Source organism: Pollicipes pollicipes, unplaced genomic scaffold (genome assembly GCF_011947565.3).
Source record: "Pollicipes pollicipes isolate AB1234 unplaced genomic scaffold, Ppol_2.1 Scaffold_4881;HRSCAF=5763_pilon_pilon_pilon, whole genome shotgun sequence".
NCBI classification, from domain to species: Eukaryota; Metazoa; Arthropoda; class Thecostraca; order Pollicipedomorpha; family Pollicipedidae; genus Pollicipes; species Pollicipes pollicipes.
Genome location: NW_023596576.1, coordinates 50,035,327 through 50,053,066, shown reverse-complemented (window position 1 = coordinate 50,053,066; position 17,740 = coordinate 50,035,327). Strand labels below are relative to the sequence as shown.

The 17,740-nt window shown below is 59.8% G+C and overlaps 1 protein-coding gene across 1 annotated transcript; it reads right to left on the bottom strand.

Annotated features, from left to right (window-relative positions):
• Window positions 1-1,290: 1,290 nt before the first annotated feature.
• LOC119101496 (serine protease nudel-like) lies at window positions 1,291-11,324 on the bottom strand. The gene is made up of 11 exons (XM_037224833.1): window positions 11,204-11,324; window positions 10,527-10,754; window positions 9,858-10,161; window positions 8,952-9,065; window positions 7,167-7,280; window positions 5,367-5,501; window positions 4,519-4,689; window positions 4,110-4,225; window positions 3,163-3,332; window positions 1,868-2,037; window positions 1,291-1,458 (listed from the first exon to the last, which is right to left on the bottom strand). The coding sequence occupies exons 1-11, from the start codon at window positions 11,307-11,309 to the stop codon at window positions 1,359-1,361; spliced, it is 1,728 nt and encodes a 575-aa protein (XP_037080728.1). The 5' UTR covers window positions 11,310-11,324; the 3' UTR covers window positions 1,291-1,358.
• Between the last annotated feature and the right edge of the window lie 6,416 nt (window positions 11,325-17,740).

Here is a 17,740-nt window from a genome sequence, read left to right as displayed (position 1 = left end):
CGGTAAGGACACGTCATTGAACAGGAAGGACGCGGCGAACTGAGTGAGGACAGTCGGCAGGGGATGCGAATGCACATGTTGCGTCCCTGAATTTCGTCAGCTTACTGATCCCACTCGGCGAGTGGAAGGGCCAAAACTTCGCAGAATTAATATCACCTGAAGAGAAAGCTCATGACAAACAGAAAGACTTATGTGAATTCAGGAGTGTGCCGCCGTTTTCTGTACAACTAACTAAAAAAACGGTTGCTTGATATGCCCAATCCTCTCCATCACAATCCCGAGGAATGTTAATTGCTAGAAAAATGCTAGCTCAGAGCTAGCATTTCACAGGTCATGCGGCTAGAGTGCGGGCTAAAGCGCCGCTCGTGCCGCCAATGAATTATCGTTAGCAACAGCATTTCTTTAACATTTCTTACAGCTGGTATCGGTAATTGCCAGTAGTTGACCACTATTAGCAGTTGCTGTTGCTAATAATGGATGTTTCATTACTCGCAAGGGGTCGATACCTACGTAGTCATGTCATGTCATGGCAGGTATGACAGAAGGCAAGATTTACAAACAACGCCAATGACAGCAGTGGGCCAGCCCTCATGCTAGCCCGCCGGCAGTGCCGCGTTCTCCGGCAGTTGCCGCTGCCGGTCGCGAGAGGACCACGTTGCCACTCGCTCCATTGATTTGGTGCCGGAGATCCTCCTCCGCCTGGTGACGGCTGCGGCTCGCTCCACCGCACCGATGCCAGGGCCCTCTTCCGCCCGGCGACGGCTGCGGCTCGCTCCAGCGCACCGACGCCAGGGCCCTCTTCCGCCCGGTGACGGCTGCGGCTCGCTCCACCGCACCGACGCCGGGGCCCTCCTCCGCCTGGTGACGGCTGCGGCTCGCTCCAGCGCACCGACGCCGGGGCCCTCCTCCGCCTGGTGACGGCTGCGGCTCGCTCCAGCGCACCGACGCCGGGGCCCTCGTCCGCCCGGTGACGGCTGCGGCTCGCTCCAGCGCACCGATGCCGGGGCCCTCTTCCGCCCGGTGACGGCTGCGGCTCGCTCCACCGCACCGACGCCAGGGCCCTCCTCCGCCTGGTGACGGCTGCGGCTCGCTCCAGCGCACCGACGCCGGGGCCCTCTTCCGCCCGGTGACGGCTGCGGCTCGCTCCACCGCACCGACGCCAGGGCCCTCCTCCGCCCGGTGACGGCTGCGGCTCGCTCCAGCGCACCGACGCCGGGGCCCTCCTCCGCCCGGTGACGGCTGCGGCTCGCTCCAGCGCACCGACGCCGGGGCCCTCCTCCGCCCGGTGACGGCTGCGGCTCGCTCCAGCGCACCGACGCCGGGGCCCTCGTCCGCCCGGTGACGACCATCCTGTGAGCTTAGTCTTCGGCCAAGCAGTCCTGCTCGTCGCTGCCGTCCGCACAATGGACGACACCATCGCAGACGTTGTCGTCGGTCAGACAGCGGCCCAGCGGGCACCTGCCAATAGACCAGCACCTGCTGTTACCTCCACACTCCGCCGGTAGATCGCCGGCACCTGCCAGTAGACCAGCACCTGCCGCCAGTTCCACACTCCACCGGCGGATCGCCGGCTGTCACTGGGCCATCTTCGCGGTCTATCGCTGCCAGCGGTCTCCGCAGCCGGACCCCTTGGTATTTGGTCAGTCAAAGATGGCTAAACCTGGCGAAGTGAAGACAGAACCACTTTCGTATGAACGAAGCTGCACAGTCATGAGAGCGGCACTCGTGGACACTATCTGAACCACGGAGCGAGCAATGGGACGCGTGGGGTCTTCCTGTTCCCCGCCCACCGCGCGTCAAGGACGAGAGCGCCCAGATGAAGTCGACTGCCGGGCACACCGGCGTTCAGCCGGGGGTCGAGGCTCACCTGCGCCCGCTGCAGTGCGTGCGGCGTCTGCGCGGTAGCGGGCCCATCGTGACGTCCTCAATCCAGCTGACGTAGTTGGCCACCTTGGTGTAGACGCCGGGCCGGGCGGCGCGCGCGCAGCCGTAGCCGTTGCTGGTGATGCCGGTCAGAGTCCACTCGCCGGAGGTCTCCTGTCGGGGCGACGCTCGCGCTGTCAGACAGCTGGCTGCGGCTGCTCTCAGCAGGGTTTCTACCGACGTCAGCATCCATGGCCGCACAGCAAGCCCAACATCAGGACGGCAAGGCGTTGCACGAGAAAGGTGGTGGCAAATGCGAGGGCTGCTGTAATGTGGATAATACCAAAACCAAGCGAAAGGCGCAAGACGCCTTCGAGAACTCATCTAAACGGACCTGATCAGTGCATCTAAGTGTTCGTCTTCCGTGACAAAATCAGCAGGCAAAGGCTCAATAGTATAGCTTTGTGACGTTTGTGCGCTAATTCGCCAATCTAACTGCTTGAAACTGACAGGATATGGACCGAGCCAGACCCGGCCAATCTACTCCACGAAACTGGTAAGCTTTCGCCTGCTCAAGTTCGTCTCGATAGCTCAGTTTGTTAGAGCGTCTGTCTTCCGATCCGCCTACCCATGTCGGGGTGGTTCGAGTCGCTTTAGGAGCTTGGTATTTGTCCTTGGACAAATATAGCCTGTGGCCGGTGGCATGGTCCACCTAATGGTCGGGTGACGTCAGAGGACAGGGCGGACCCTGCCAAGCATTGCGGTACATGAAACTCTCGCCACCAGATTCTGCCGTTGACCTGGAATTTCGCAATCGGATGGGAGGGATTAGGGCTCACATAACAAGCATTGCTTAATGCGAGCTCTGTTCCTAGAAATACATCCATTCAAATATTTCGGATGAAATCTTAGAGAGAAAATTGGAATGGTTTACTTTTGGGAAACTTGTCTCCCAGATAGGATATACTCGTTTCGCACATCAGCGAGCCCCCGCTGTCTTCCAGACAGGAGACACTAACTAGACACATAAGCGGGCTGCCACTGTCGCCCAGACGGGGGACACTCACCTGGTACGTGAGTGGGCCGCCGCTGTCTCCCAGACAGGAGGGACCTGACACATGAGTGGGCCGCCGCTGTCTCCCAGACAGGAGTCACTCACCTGGTACATGAGTGGGCCGCCGCTGTCTCCCAGACAGGAGTCACTCACCTGGTACATGAGTGGACCGCCGCTGTCTCCCAGACACGAGACACCCGACATATAAGTAGCCCGCCGCTGTCTCCCAGACAGGAAACACCCACCTGACACATGAGTGGGCCGCCACTGTCTCCCAGGCAGGCGTCCCGGCCGCCTCGGTCGAACCCGGCGCAGAACATGTTGTCGGTGATGCGGTACAGCGGCAGGAACGCGGTGCGCTTCTTACATTGCTGCGTTGAGATCAGAGGCAGCTCCACCTCCTGCAGGGTGTCCGCTGCAAAGGACGCCTCGTGGTGGAATGACTTGGAACTAATTCGATGCCCGCGTCTGACCAGTGGGGAACATACCAATAACGCTGAGTTGTGTTCGTAGACACTCTACCCTCATGCAAATCTTTTTCGAATAAACTCATTAATGAACGTTACGGCAAACACACGCGATTCAACATGTATATGTATTTTTGTAAAAGTTGTATGCTTGTTGTAGTTGTGCTTGTAGACACCCTACCTACATGAAAAGCGTTTTCGAATAAAATCATTATTGAACGTGACAGCGAACACACGCGATTCAAATGGTATATTTATTTCTATCAAAAATTATTGTCTGTACCTTGCAGTACTTTCGTGAACTGTTGGCCCGAACAAGCCCTAGATCGAGGCGAGTTCTGACGAACGCTGAAGATCATGCCTTTAGAATCAGGACTAAAAATCAGACTGCTGCCTCGACACGAGTATTTTCTCCTTACGCTAGGAAAAATGCATTTAATAAGCTTATTCGGTAGGCCCGATCGCTGCCAGACTCGGCCTGGTCAATTGAGTCTTGTCACGATAAATAATCATGCAGAGTGTGCCCCGGTCTAACCCGGATACTGTTTCCTGAGCTGAGCTGTCCTCCGCTTTCGAACTTCATCGCATGCGCTGATGCAGGCACGACGCCAGCGCGCATGCGCTGCAGCGTCGCGGCGCCGGGCTATTCCGTCGTACGCGCGCACCGACCGTCGACGCGACCGCGAGGCGAGGAATGCGGGCTGCGGGACGCGGGGGACGCTCACGGAAAATTCTGCCGGCCTCGAACAGCTGTCCCCAGCCGATGACGGAGCAGAGCGCGCCCTCGGTGACGTCAGCACCGGCCGGCGGCAGGCAGACGGGGCGCACGAAGTCGCTCATCCTGGAAGCAGGTGGTGCCGCGGCTCAGTTGAGTTCAGAACCCCCAGACCTCACAACCGCCTGCAGTTAGCAGTGATGGCGTAAAGTGTGCACCCATAGAGAAAGCGGGCTGCCCGCAGCTCGGTACGGTCAACTGCGTGGGTGGAAATCATTTCAACATGCTTTACAAAAGGCCCCCGGAAAGGCAACACCAGTAACTGACAACATTATCAGCCATTTTGCTCGGTCTTTCAGGACTGCACGGGTTACGGCACCCGATAGCTCCTACGTGAGCGAGTCGGAACATCCCCTGACCTGGCGGTGTCCTCCAGCTTCAGCAGCGCGATGTCGTTGACGTAGCCGATGTCCTGGTACTCGGGGTGTACGACGATGTGGGAGACGATGTGGAGCGACTCGTACGGCGAGAGCAGCGTACTGCCACGCCGGTACGCCCCCAGTCGCGCCACCCAGTGACTGTTGGTCGACCTGAGGTCACAACAGCCAAGGTCAACATGGGGCACCTGCCAAGCACTCTTGCATGCGTTACTCCGGGGCTACACGTGGCGGTTGATGTGAGGCTGCTCCGGTGTCATTTCGCTTGTATTTGACGCCTCAGACAGCGCCGAAGCGTCAGGCCTATCAGACAGGTCGACGTCAATGAAGCACGTAGCAACAGTGGGGCCGCATCACGGTTTGCCCGTGACCGTAAACCGGTGTTGTATGGTTAAGCCACGAGCCGGACGACGACATGCCAGTTCCTTATCACCCTATCTCCCGCCGACCGCACCACCGCTGCGGGCCTCTACGCCGCCACCAGGGGGCGCCGGTCGCCTGTGAGGCCCTGCCGCCCGAGGCGGGCTCCCCCGAGCCTCTGCCCCGCCGCCAGGAGGTGCCGGTCGCCTGTGAGGCCCTGCCGCCCGAGGAGGGTTCCCCCGAGCCTCTACGCCGCCACCAGGGGGCGCCGGTCGCCTGTGAGGCCCTGCCGCCCGAGGAGGGTTCCCCCGAGCCTCTGCCCCGCCGCCAGGAGGTGCCGGTCGTCGGTGAGGCCCCTCCGCCCGAGGCGGGCTCCCCCGAGCCTCTACCCCGCCGCGAGGGGGCGCCGGTCGCCTGCGAGGCCCCGCCGCCCGAGGCGGGCTCCGCTGGCCGGCGCCGAGCGTGCCCACCTGAGGAAGCAGTGTCCGGCGGAGAGCAGCCAGCGGTCGGAGATGAGCGTGGCGCCGCACTGGTACTCGCCCTCGCGGTACATGGCCGCCTGCCACGGCCACGCGCCCGGGCTCGTGTTGGTGCCGCCGACGATCCTGGCCACACGCCGGCGGGGTTAGCGCCGCGGCGGCAGTGGGGCGCGATGCGCCACGGATGGAGGAGTGGACCGAGTCCGCGCGAGCGTTGCTACCCGCTGCCGCTCGACAAGCGGCGGCGGCGGGGCGCGAAGGGGCACGGGTGGAGGAGCGGACCGAGCTGCGTGGGCGCTACTGTCCGCTGCCGCTCGACCAGCGGCGGGTGGAAGTTGATCTGTGGCAGCCATGGATCTTCGCGGAAGAGATCAATCCGCGGATGGTGTGACAATCCCTGGAATAGGAGTGGCTGGACCGGACAATCACGGCGGTACATCAGTTAAGACCGCACTTGGTTGTTAAAAAAATGCTCGTCTCTAAAGGCTTTGAAGTGAATTAAGGCCAAACTCATTGATAAAGTAAAAGTAACTGTGATCATACTGTGGGAAGTTGTTCATGGCACCAAACTTGACCAGATCGGGTGTGCAGAATGGGATGAGAATGGGTTGAAGGATCGCAAATTCCACGCCCCAATCCTTTCTAGCGTTGGTAGCATACTGCTGTGTAAAACACTTCTAAAGTGAAGATTTGACAGTGGGCTGATTGGAAGACTAGTTTATTTTTCATTATTTATTATTATTGACATACTTTTTTCAAATCAAACCCGGACAGCAACCGTTCTTTATTGATGAAAGTTTTATCTGTGTACATCGTTTTCGGACGCTAGTTTAAGCTTGGGAAAGGCCGGCCATTTAATGCCGGTGAGTTCATTACCTGGCCACTAATAAGGAAACTTTTATGAAACCCGTAAGTACAAAAAGCCGGTACTTTAAGACCCATGCTAACCATAGAGGCATCACGGCGCGTGAAATAGGTGCTGAGAAGCTGTGAAGTCACTCCTAGAGTTAGCATGTTAGCTACCAGAACAGAAAATGCATGCATAAGTGCAGCTATTTGCGCCATGTATGAAAATCGCATGACGTATCGTGTCATGCAGCTGAATGTGCCAAAACATAAATCACGAAGTCATATCGCACTGTATCAATGTATCCGCTGAACCCTGTCTGGCAACGGTTGGAACATAATGGTAAAAAATGCACCACTAAGGATTGCGGTCTGCCTCTTGACGAAACATTCATGACTGGATTGCAGCCATGTTTAGAAGAAAGAATCCTCTACTTAGTTGATGAAAAGACAGATAACGGGAAGATTGTGTTACCACAAAATGGGCGGGTATCAAAAACCATAATTTGGCTGGATCCTGGGCATTAAGGCAGGACTAGGTTTGTCCGAAGCGTTCACGAACCAAGCGCCGTGTGGTCACATGTCAACATAAGAGCTCAACGTGTGTGGGGGCGGGGCGAGGAAGCAGTCGATCATCCTGCTCTCAGCGACATGGCTGCCGATCGAGGTGACGGGTGCACTCAGTTGACGCTTACAAGAGCACATGATCAGCCGCGGTCAGCCCACACCCCCGGGGACCACACATGATCCAGAGCAGCCGACCCGGAGCCGGTACACAGAATGGTCCAGAGGCCGGGCAGTTCGGTCAGCCCATACCCCCGGTGACTACACATGATCCAGAGCATCCAGCGTGGAGCCGGTACACAGGCCATGCCCCGCGGGGGACCACTTCATGGCGGGCGGCGGGCCTGCCGGCCGCACCGACCGCCGTCCGAGGCCGCTGACCTGGCGCGCTGCTGCTGGGCGCGAGGCCGCAGGCCGCACTGCAGGTCCCCGCACGAGATGTGCACCGCCGTGCGGCGCGGGCAGCTGGCCTCCTCGAACACCAGGCTGGTGCTGCTGGAGAGCGGGCGGCGTCAGCGAGCTGAGCGCATCACTCACCGAGCGCTGGTCACTCGCAGTTGTGAGAACACACCAAGTCAACATTCAAAAAAGTTTGAAATCCTCCAGCACGGTTGGCATTAAACTAAGACAAAAGCTGATGCCCATCTCGTTAGCATACCAGTGCTTGTATTTTGGTTCCGCAAAATGATGCAAGCAAGCAAAAAAACAAGCTTTTGGCCTAAGGCCCCTGAAAAGCTACAATTATTCGGAAACTTTTTTGGTTTCACTCGCACATGTTCAAACCCCAGAAACTACCTCTACCCGAATCGTGGTGCTGAACAACGTCAGCACATCTCTTAAACTGAGCGCTGAAAGGGTTTCATGCATCTGTGACTGTATGAGTGCCGTTTAAACCGTGCATCTAACAAATGCAAATGCAGTAACCGCTTCAGGCCGAAAGCCCTTATCATTGGTGCGCTAGTGGTCACACTTCAAGGGAATGTTCCACATTTGTATAGGGTTTTAAACTGAAGAAGCAATCTTGAAGATCATTTAGTGCAGTTCACAGCCCTGTCCTTTTTAAGACCCAAACTGCTCCGGTTTGTGAGTTGAATACTGCCCGCGAAGATGTGCGGGCTATTTCCGGGAGACTATTTCAGGATCACCCAGGCATCCGTGACGTCATTATGTCGGCATGCAGATCCCGCCATTCCATTGGCCACGCGGCGATCAAGGTCACAACAAAGATAATTGACGAGTGGTTCATATCTCGCGCTTGTGAGCACAATTTCCAGATATAACGGCCGTCAACTGGCTCTCAATCAATGCTGTGCAAGCTGCGACGACGTAAGCAAACAATGGCATACTGAAGAGCATATTCACTTTAAAAAATGCATTGTTTAGAGCACCGTTTTCCACTTAAAAGTACACCAATAGTTATGCTAGTGAGCTTATTTCATTATGTCTGTATCTGATGCTTGCTTTAAAATCCTCCAATGTGGAACATTCTCTTTCAACTTATGTTGTTGTTGTCGTTATTGGGGCTTTACGGCGCACTCAGCTGCTGAGGCTATATTACGTCGCTTGCCTCTCACCCTGGTGGGAAGGACGGTCCCTTTAAACTTACGTCAGTTAAAGCAACATTGGGTCTTTTGTGTGTGCCCAACTTTTTGCGACAAAAAGAGATCTGGACTCCTGCGATGTGGAGATAGATGCATTGATGTGGTACCCGGACCTAATGCAGGGCGTGCAGCCATCGCACTCAACTTGATTGTCGCATAAGGACATAACGGATCCATGAATATCGATCAGATGCACGAACACAGCGAACGTCATTGCTGGGCGAATGAGATTTATAATCATGACAAAGTGCGGTTGCATTTTTCAGGTTACAAGGTGCAACTGCAGGAAGTTTGCCGCGTTAGCCTTACACGCACGACTGATGCGCGATATCGCTTCGTGAGTTGACTCTGAGCATTCTATCAGCCACATCCAAAGGTCTGAATTCGAGAAGAAAAACGAAGGTGTGGACCTTCAATGCACGTAAACATCACATGTATCTGACGCATGTCGACTGAACAGCTGTTACCCAAGAAAGATAAGTGCACATTTGGACGCGACTCAGACACTGTTCACGTCTCGTGGGCTTGGCGTGTATAGTCGTGCACACGTCTTGCGATGTCTTACTTTTCTGTGTCGCTGCGTGGCCCGTCTGGGGAGAGCACGAGCTTGTAGAAGGGCTCCGGCTGGTCCTGCTCGACGGAGGGCTCCGACTCGGTGCGGAACACGTGCGTGGCATCCCTGGACACGAAAGTACGACTCCGTCAGACGATTGCGACACGGCCAGCTCGCGACAAGCCACGAGCCAAAACTGGTCCGCTGGACGACCTCGGGCGTTTTTAAGGCCCTTTCATTTTTGCGCAGGTGATAAGCCAACGAGCGGCAGCTTATTGTTTAAGAAAGCACCTCACGCCCTGTTATTGCAACGTGTGCCTTAATGATAGCCAAAAGCAGCTCCACTTCGCGAAAAGACAAAGTTTATAAACTCATTTCCCATGTCCGCCGATGTCGCCAAAAATGCATGGACACTTTTCGCATCGTCTTCTACATTTTGTCAGGCATATCAATCACATGCCTAGGCATACCCGGCATTGACCCACTTTCTTGCACAAACAGGCCAGTAGTCAGGCCCGTCGTAGACATTTCCTTCCCCCTTGCTTTGATAAGTAATGTCCTGGTTCTGCCCGGCTCACACAATCATTGCACGCAGACGCAAACTTGCGTCCAAACCGAGTCCAAACCGCAGTAGTGCCCTTGACGGTTTTATGTACGGATCTCTGAGACTTTCGAATGCTGTTTGGAAGTCCGTCATTGGGTTTTACTCCAAACAACTCAGAACAACTGCCAGGAGAAGCAGATGAGCCTAATTGCCCACGATACGTCCAGCCATCACTCAAGTGATTTTACGCCGGCTGCGAGGCCGCTGGGCCCGAGCGGAGGCGGAGACTCCACCTCCCCCTGGACGCGTATCTCCCCTGCCATCCCCAGCTGGACCTCTCGCCTCGGCCCCGCCGCCACCTCACCACCCCTCACCTGTACGTGAGGGCGGTGCAGACGGCGCTGCCCAGCTCGCGGACACTCCAGGCGGTACGAGTCCGCCGCACCAGCGCGTCGAAGTCGTCGACGCAGAGCGGCCCCCAGTGGCCCCGCTGCCGCACCATCAGGTAACCGGCCGGCTGGTAGCGTGCCTGGCCGGCAGCGCTCCTGGCAGTGGACAGCGTCACGCACTGGCGCTCGTCGGCGCCGTCGGCGCAGTCAAGCTGGCCGTCGCAGATGGCGCTGGTGTCGACGCACTTCTTGGCGCCCGGGCAGATGAACTTGCCCGGTCCGCACCAGTCTGGGGAGGGAGGGGCAGGTGGTGGTAAGGACGGCGGGTAAAGGAGAGATGCCACCGTTTCGAATGAGGTCAATTTACCACTGAACAACGTCACAACACCACTGATATCTGCCGAACAGCCAACAAGGTCTTTTGGGCTTAAACGTTTTATGCTCGTTCGTTTTTTTTTTTAAATATCGTCATGCGTCAAGCATTTGCAGGATGGATATAAAATGCATCTACGCTGTGGATCTTTTGACGTCATGTTCCAAAACAATTTAATCGTTCCAAAGCAGAAAAAGTCGTACACTCGACGACGAGCTGCGGCCACCCCCGCTCGCCACCCCGCCGCCGCAGCACCGCCAGTCCGCTGCCGCAGCACTCACCGCAGAACTGTTCGTCCGAGCTGTCGTGGCAATCGACGATGCCGTCGCAAACCTTCCTCTCGAGGAACTGGGCGCGCAGCCGGTCAGCGCAGGAGCACTCATCCTCGTCGCTGCCGTCCGAGCACTCCAGCAGCATGTTGCAGCGCGCGAGCGAGGGCACGCACTCGCCTGAGTCCAGACACTGGAAGTCGGCGGCGTCCGGGCAGGACGGCGGCGACAGCTGGCTGTCTGGAGTGAGAGGGTCAGTATGAGGGTCAGAGGGTCTGTCTGTCTGGGGTGAGGGGGTCGGTCAGACACAGTCTCATTCACCGGCATCGCGTGCTGGGCGCGCGCTGGAATCGAAGCCAGTAGGGCAATAGGTTCGGTATTTGGCAGTCCCCGACACGAGCAAACAGACACGGCGAGCACGCTTGATAACGTGCACGGAAAGCAGAAGCACGAAATGTAATCGATCATCGTTGAAAACATACCAATTCGTCATGAATGCCAACTGGGCACACATGCAATGAAAATGCTACGAAAAGAAGAGATATGAAATGCATTGTAGATTATGCACCTCACTTCTACAAGCGCTCAACAACACAAACTATTCAAACAGCTTCAACGTCTGTTCGACGGTAACCTGATGACATGCGTATACTTGCGGCGGTTATCAGGAGCAGAAGACCACTGCTCACCGATATATGTGTAGTTCCTGAGGAGAGACGCCAGCGTGGAGGTGGTCGGGTTGACGCTGGCGGCACCGCCCACCGTGCCCACATCATTCTCCGCCTCCTCTGTCATCTGCGGTCTGCCGGCGAACAACTGGGGACGGGCCGTCGTGGGCTGGGGACGGGCCGTTGTCGGCCGGGGTCGCGCTTTCGTCGGCCGAGGTCGCGCTTTCGTCGGCCGAGGTCGCGCCGTCGTCGGCCGGGGCCGCGCCGTCGTCGGTCGCGGTCGCGCCGTCGTCGGCCAGGGCCGTGCTGTCGTCGGCAGGGGCCGACTAGCGGTGAACTTAGGACGACTCGTAGCCATTTGGGGCCGGGCAGAGACCATTGGCCGGTCGGCGAGCTGGGGCAGGGTAAACGTCACGGGCTCCCACCTCAGCTGGGGTCGATGGGTCGTCGGCGCTCTCTCGGTCGTGGCCGGGTGGCTGGTGGTGAGCATCAGCCCGCCGAAGAGCTTGGTTGCCATCGGCTGCTCCATCATGTCGACCTCCTCCTCCGGGGACGACTCCTGTCCACCGGGCGTCTGCTCGTCCTCTGGCTTCTCGCTGCCCGGCAGGCTCACTTCGTTGCTGGCTGTCGCCTGCTGCCGGAACTTCTCGAAGATGCGGTCCAGGATGTCGGCCACGCTTTCGCCCTCGTCGTACCGGATGACCCGGATGTTGGAACTGTCCGGCAGCCGTGTGGGCCTGCCGTCGCCGCCCTGGCTGCGCCAGCGCCGCCGCGGACGGCGCGTCGGCGCGCGCAGAAGCGCCGGACCGCGCGAGCCGGCCGGCGCCATGCCGCGGCCACCGCGGAAGCGGTGCAGCTTGTCGGCCAGCTTCTCGCGACGGCGCGGCGACCGACGGCTGGGCGGAGCGCGAGGGTCGCGCCGCGGCCGCTCGGTGGGCGTCAGAGGCAGACGCAGGCGCGCCGCCAGGCTGCCGGGCACCTGCGCGGCAGACGCGCGCACCCGCCACTCGCGCACTTGCCGGCTGCCCGGCCCGGCCGGCGGCGCCACGCTCGGGAGACGGCGCCGACCCATGTACGCGCTGGCCAGGTGTCTCCACGGCAGGCTCCTCTCCTGGCGCTGGTGTGGTCGTGACCCGTTCTGCGCAGGGGTAGATGAACTGGCAGATCTCGTGTCGACAACAGCCGAGTCCGCATCGGTGCGATCTGCTTCCTCTGTGACACCACCAGCCAGGCGCTCTTGCCTCTGGCTTCGTCCGACGGGGGGCCGGCGCCTCCCACCCTGCAGGGGTCTGCGCAGCAAGCCGGCCGGCGGCGACCGGGTGACCGCCGCCGCAGCCTCCTCGCGCACACTGGTCGACGTCACCACGTCAGTGTTCAACAGCAATGGCTTCTGGGTGGCGAACATGTCAAAGATGCTCGCCACGGACGACTTCTCAGTGAAGATCTCGGTGTTGTTGTGCAGCGGGCCGTGGTCAGCGCCGCCCAGACCGCTCAGCGGGGTCCGGCCCGTGGCCGAGTCCACCCCAGGGCCGGCCGTCGGCCGCGCCGGGTCCGCACTGGGCTGCGAGGGCGGTTTGGGCCTGCCCGGCCGGTACACGCCCGAGTAGGACGTCACCGGCTGCAGGAAGGGCCGCGTCACGCGCGCCGCCTCCTCTTCCCAGGCGGCGGCGGGGGCGGGGGCGGCGGTCACGGCCGACGCCGCCCCGCCCTCCCCCACCACCACCACGCGCTGGGCAGCCTGGGTCGAGAACTGGGGCGCCACCGTCCAGCGGGTGAAACCGGAACCATCCGGCGCCGCGCCCATCCTGGTGACGCCCAGGTCACCGCCCACACGGCTCAGAAACGGTCCCTGCGAACCCGAGTACACGACGCGCTGCTGCGGTGGCCTGATCAGGACGCCGCCGGCGGCGGACTCGGTCGCGTTGGACCCGCGCTCCTCCTCCCGCTCGGCGTCGCGGCTCTGCTCGCTGACCCCGGACGTGACCTCACTGACCGGCGCGGTCGGGGACTTGGCGCGATAAAAGACCTGTTCCGGAGTGGTGGCGGCGGGCGGCCGCGCGGTGGACGACCGCCGCGTGGAGGTCTCGGGGTCAAGGTCAGGCGACGCCGGCGGCGATCGACTGATGATGCCCGATGGGTGCGTGACGAAAAGGCTGTCGTCCGGCTCCTCTCTTGACAGAATGGTCAGTGTTTTGCGCACGGAGAGGCTGTCTGGAATGGGGACGGACTGCAGATCCGCCAGGGACTGAAGTGAAGAGGTCGGCGACCGTAATAGGTCTGCAGAGCTGTGCGTGCTCGAAGCAGGACTGTCTGTCACCGAAGCAGTCGGTTTTGGGGCTTTGGTTGTCGTGGAGGTTGGCGGACCCTGAACAACCTGCGATTCGTGGGCGGTTGGTCCATCAGTTGTTTTCAATTTCTCGGGAGTTGTCTCCTCATCTGTAATCTTGTGAGGTCTGTGTTGATTTTCTGCAGCTGCCATTGGCTGCTCTTCACTTTCATAGTCGACTGACGCCAACAAAGACGTGCCAGCGCCGGGCGGATGAGTCACTGCACCACCTGCTCTCAAATCAGCTGTCAGGTCTGGCGTCTGCGCTTCATGCTCCGAATGGTCAGCTTCTGAACCCACTTCCCGCTGAGGCTTGGAGTAATCCCCATCGGACCGGACGCCCGGGAGCCCAGGCCTGCTACCGACTGAGCTGGCCTGGGCAATCTGGGTTCCGGGTCCGGGTTGGACAGAGTCGGATTCTGTGCTTTGAGTCTCTGGACTGAACCAGGCCGGGCCAGGCTGACCAGTCTGGAGTTCAGGACTGGATTGGACTGGACCAGTTTTGCTCCCCTGTGGTTCGGGTCCGGAATGCGCTGAGACAGACTGGTTTCTGTGGAACTCAGAACCGGACTGGACTGTACCAGACTGGCCATCTTGGGGTCCAGGGCTGGACTGAATTGGACCAGACTGGTCACCCAGGGGTCCAGGGCTGGCCTCGACTGAACCAGACTGGCTACCCTGCGGTTCAAGCCTGTACTGGGCTGGGCCAGACCGGTCAACCTGGGATTCAGGCCTGGACCGAAGTGGACCAAACTGGTCCTCCTGGGAAACGGGACCGGACCAAACTGAACCAAGCTGTTCCCCCAGGGGCCGAAGGAACGTCGGTACGACCGGCCGCCAGGGACTGAGGTCGTACTGCGGTGGCGCCGGCCTGGCCTGGTGAGGACGGGCTCGGGTCGGCGGGGGAGGGGCCGTCGGCCGAGGTACGGCCGGCTCGGCGCCCGTCGCGCCGTCCGCCGGTCTGGAGGCAGGGCCACCCGCGACGTCAGCGCGCGCTGGCAGCGTTGGTGGGCGTCGGTCCTGTTCGGGGTCGGAGGTGCCGTCGGTCCGAGGCCGGCCGGGCTGCGGCCGAGGATCGCCGGCCGGCGTGTCGTCCAGCTGCCCCAGGCGGTCGACGCCGACTCCGACGGGCAGCTCGGGCCTGGCCAGCCCCGGAGCCGTCTCAGGTCGCCGCCCGAGGCCGGCGCCACCTAGGATCGACTCTGCACTGCTTGGCGTCGCCTGTAGGGCGGGAACGGCGGCGATCGAGGCCGACTCTGGACGACGGCCAGAGGCGGTGGCCGCGGCTGGCAGCGGCGCCTCGCCGACCGACGGCCGGTACTCGGTGACGGGCAGTCCGAGCTCTGCCGGCCAGGCCGCGGCCGGCGCCGGCCAGCGCCCCGAGGACGGCGTCGGAGCCGACACCGGCCGGCCGCCGCCCGCCGGTCGGATCCAGTCCTCGCCTCGGTGCGGCCGGCTCTCGGCGCGTTTGCAGGTCGGGCGCCGGTCGCCGGCACCGGGCGGCGTTCTCCGGCGACGGGCCGCTCGGCCGCCGGTGCCGGCTGCCCGGGGCGCCCGGGCCGCGCCCCGCCGGCGGCGTCGGGCGGTGGCGAGCGGGCGGCCTGCCTCTGACCTGCCGGGTGGCGCTCCGTTAGAGTGCAGGTGCCAGATGTGCTCCGTCGGCCGACCGACAGGGTCGCGCTTAACAGCCGCCGTCTGCACCGTTGCACGCGGCGCCCGGAACAGTTACTCGACTGCGCAGATGGCTAGACGTGCCAGTCGTATCAGATTGTCCGCCAAGTGCAGGAAATATTCAGCGATAAAGGTTAGTTAAGGTGATGCTTGAGGACCAGTTTTAAGTTGATATGGTTCGAGAACCGAAATATGGAATCAATTGAAATGATTACAAGGAAGTGCATTGAAGCTGCGAAGTGTCACTTAGTTGCTGTAGCAGTAGATATATCACAACCAAACAACCCATTTCAGAAGTAAAAATACCATGTGGTCCCTGTTTCTTACCGAACCGGAATTCCCCTCTCGAGTTATCTCCACCACATCATCAGAGTAGAGCGCTGAGATTAATAATTACTATCTCATTATTTATGCCTTGGATGCATAATTTACGTTGAAGAACGCCCCCAGTTCAGACCTGTCAAAATCATCCCAATGGATTCCGCAATATCAGTGTCCGAGCCAGTTCCCGCGTCACTTTCACACTTTTGGCATGCGGTGCATCAATGCCATCACTTGTGTCATGCACCGCATGGCAAAAGGGCACCAGCAAGCCCGGCAGGCCCGCCCACACCTCGGTGCACAGAACGGAGGCGCCGGCCGCCGGGACAGACGGTCGGCTCACTCACGGCTGAAGTCGATGCTGTCGATGTCGACCTCGAGCTCCCGGAAGGCGCGCGGCTCCAGCGCCATCACCTCCTGGGTCAGCACGTCCCGCAGGGCCTCCTCCGTGTTCAGCACGGTCCTGTGACGCAGACGCCGCTGAGCGCCGGACTCACAGGTGCACATGCTCAGCTGGCGCAATCGGTTTGTGCCGAATACACGGCCGACCATGGCGGCCCTAATCCACGGCTCGTCGGGCCGGGGATTAGCCGGCCGGACTGATTGCTAAACGTGCACTGGGAAGTCTGATGCGCCACAGCTCGGCGAACGGCGATGATGTGCGCGCCCGTTTGGTCGGCTACCGGTCGAAACGCGTGGATGAGTTGGAGAGTCGCTGCCCTGAGGCATTTGGGGTATTGCATTTGGCCAACGGCGCACGCTGGAGGCTTCCACCCCCAATCGTGACGCTGGATCCCCGACCTGAGGAGAGGCATGCAACTGCGATTGGACGGAAAATCAGACAGGGACGATGCCATTTGGAATTGATGAGCTGCACCTACTGACTGCGGAGCCTGGCCAAATTCCACTTCGAATTGACTACTTTGCATGCTTAGAACATGCAATATAGATACCCGTCTTGCTATCAATGGCTGCACCCCAGGCGGTAGAAATCCACTGCAAGCTGTCGTGAATGATGAGCTTAAGGAGGGCCGCGTTAACAGCACTCGCTTAATCCCCATAACGCTGTTACCGTGGAATTTAGCTTTCCGGTTTCGTAACGAGCTGGCATGCGGCGTTTTATTAACATCGCTCCGTAGGAGTGTGGTTGTTCGTTTCCCTGTGGCCTTTTTGTGGTAGTAGTTGGTTTACCGGCCCAATCTTGTGCGACATATTCCACAGTACATTTTCTTTACCCACTAAATTGCATCTGTTTTGCTGGCACATTCATAGCTCGTCAGCAACTAACATGAGCTACGGTATGGGAAAGCAGCGCTATAATGCGCTAGAATGATGCATGTAGGACGGCAGGGCCCCGTCCCCTGGTGTGGTCATAGCTGAACCTTAAGAAGCGAGGGCAGGCGTGTTGCGTGAGAACAGTCAAATGGCCGGGTAGGAGCCCCGGAGTCGAGACACGGTGTCATTGCCTGGTAGGGGTAGTGGTCCATGGGCCGGGACAACGGTGTCATTGCCGTGGTAGGGGGTAGTGTCATGGGCCGGGACACGGTGTCATTGCCTGGTAGGGTAGTGTCGCCATGGGCCCGGGACAACTGGTGTCATTGCCTGGCAGGGGTAGTGTCCCGGGCCCGAGACACGGTGGTCATTGCCTGGGTAGAGGTAGTGGTCCATGGCCGGGACACGGTGTCATTGCCTGGTAGGGTAGTGTCCATGGGCCGGGACACGGTGTCATTGCCTGGCAGGGTAGTGTCCCTGGACCGAGACACGGTGTCATTGCCTGGTAGGGTAGTGTCCATGGGCCGGGACACGGTGTCATTGCCTGGCAGGGTAGTGTCCCTGGACCGAGACACGGTGTCATTGCCTGGTAGGGTAGTGTCCATGGGCCGGGACACGGTGTCATTGCCTGGCAGGGTAGTGTCCCTGGACCGAGACACGGTGTCATTGCCTGGTAGGGTAGTGTCCATGGGCCAGACACGGTGTCATTGCCTGGCAGGGTAGTGTCCCTGGACCGAGACACGGTGTCATTGCCTGGTAGGGTAGTGTCCATGGGCCGGGACACGGTGTCATTGCCTGGTAGGGTAGTGTCCCTGGACCGAGACACGGTGTCATTGCCTGCCTGGACAGGGTCCCCGGACCGGGACAAGGCGCCAGTGCCTAGCTGAACGGGGTCCCTGGACTGGAACAGGACGCCGATGCCTGACTGGGCAGAGTAGCTGGGAGTGGGCGGCGTTTGCTGTGGACAA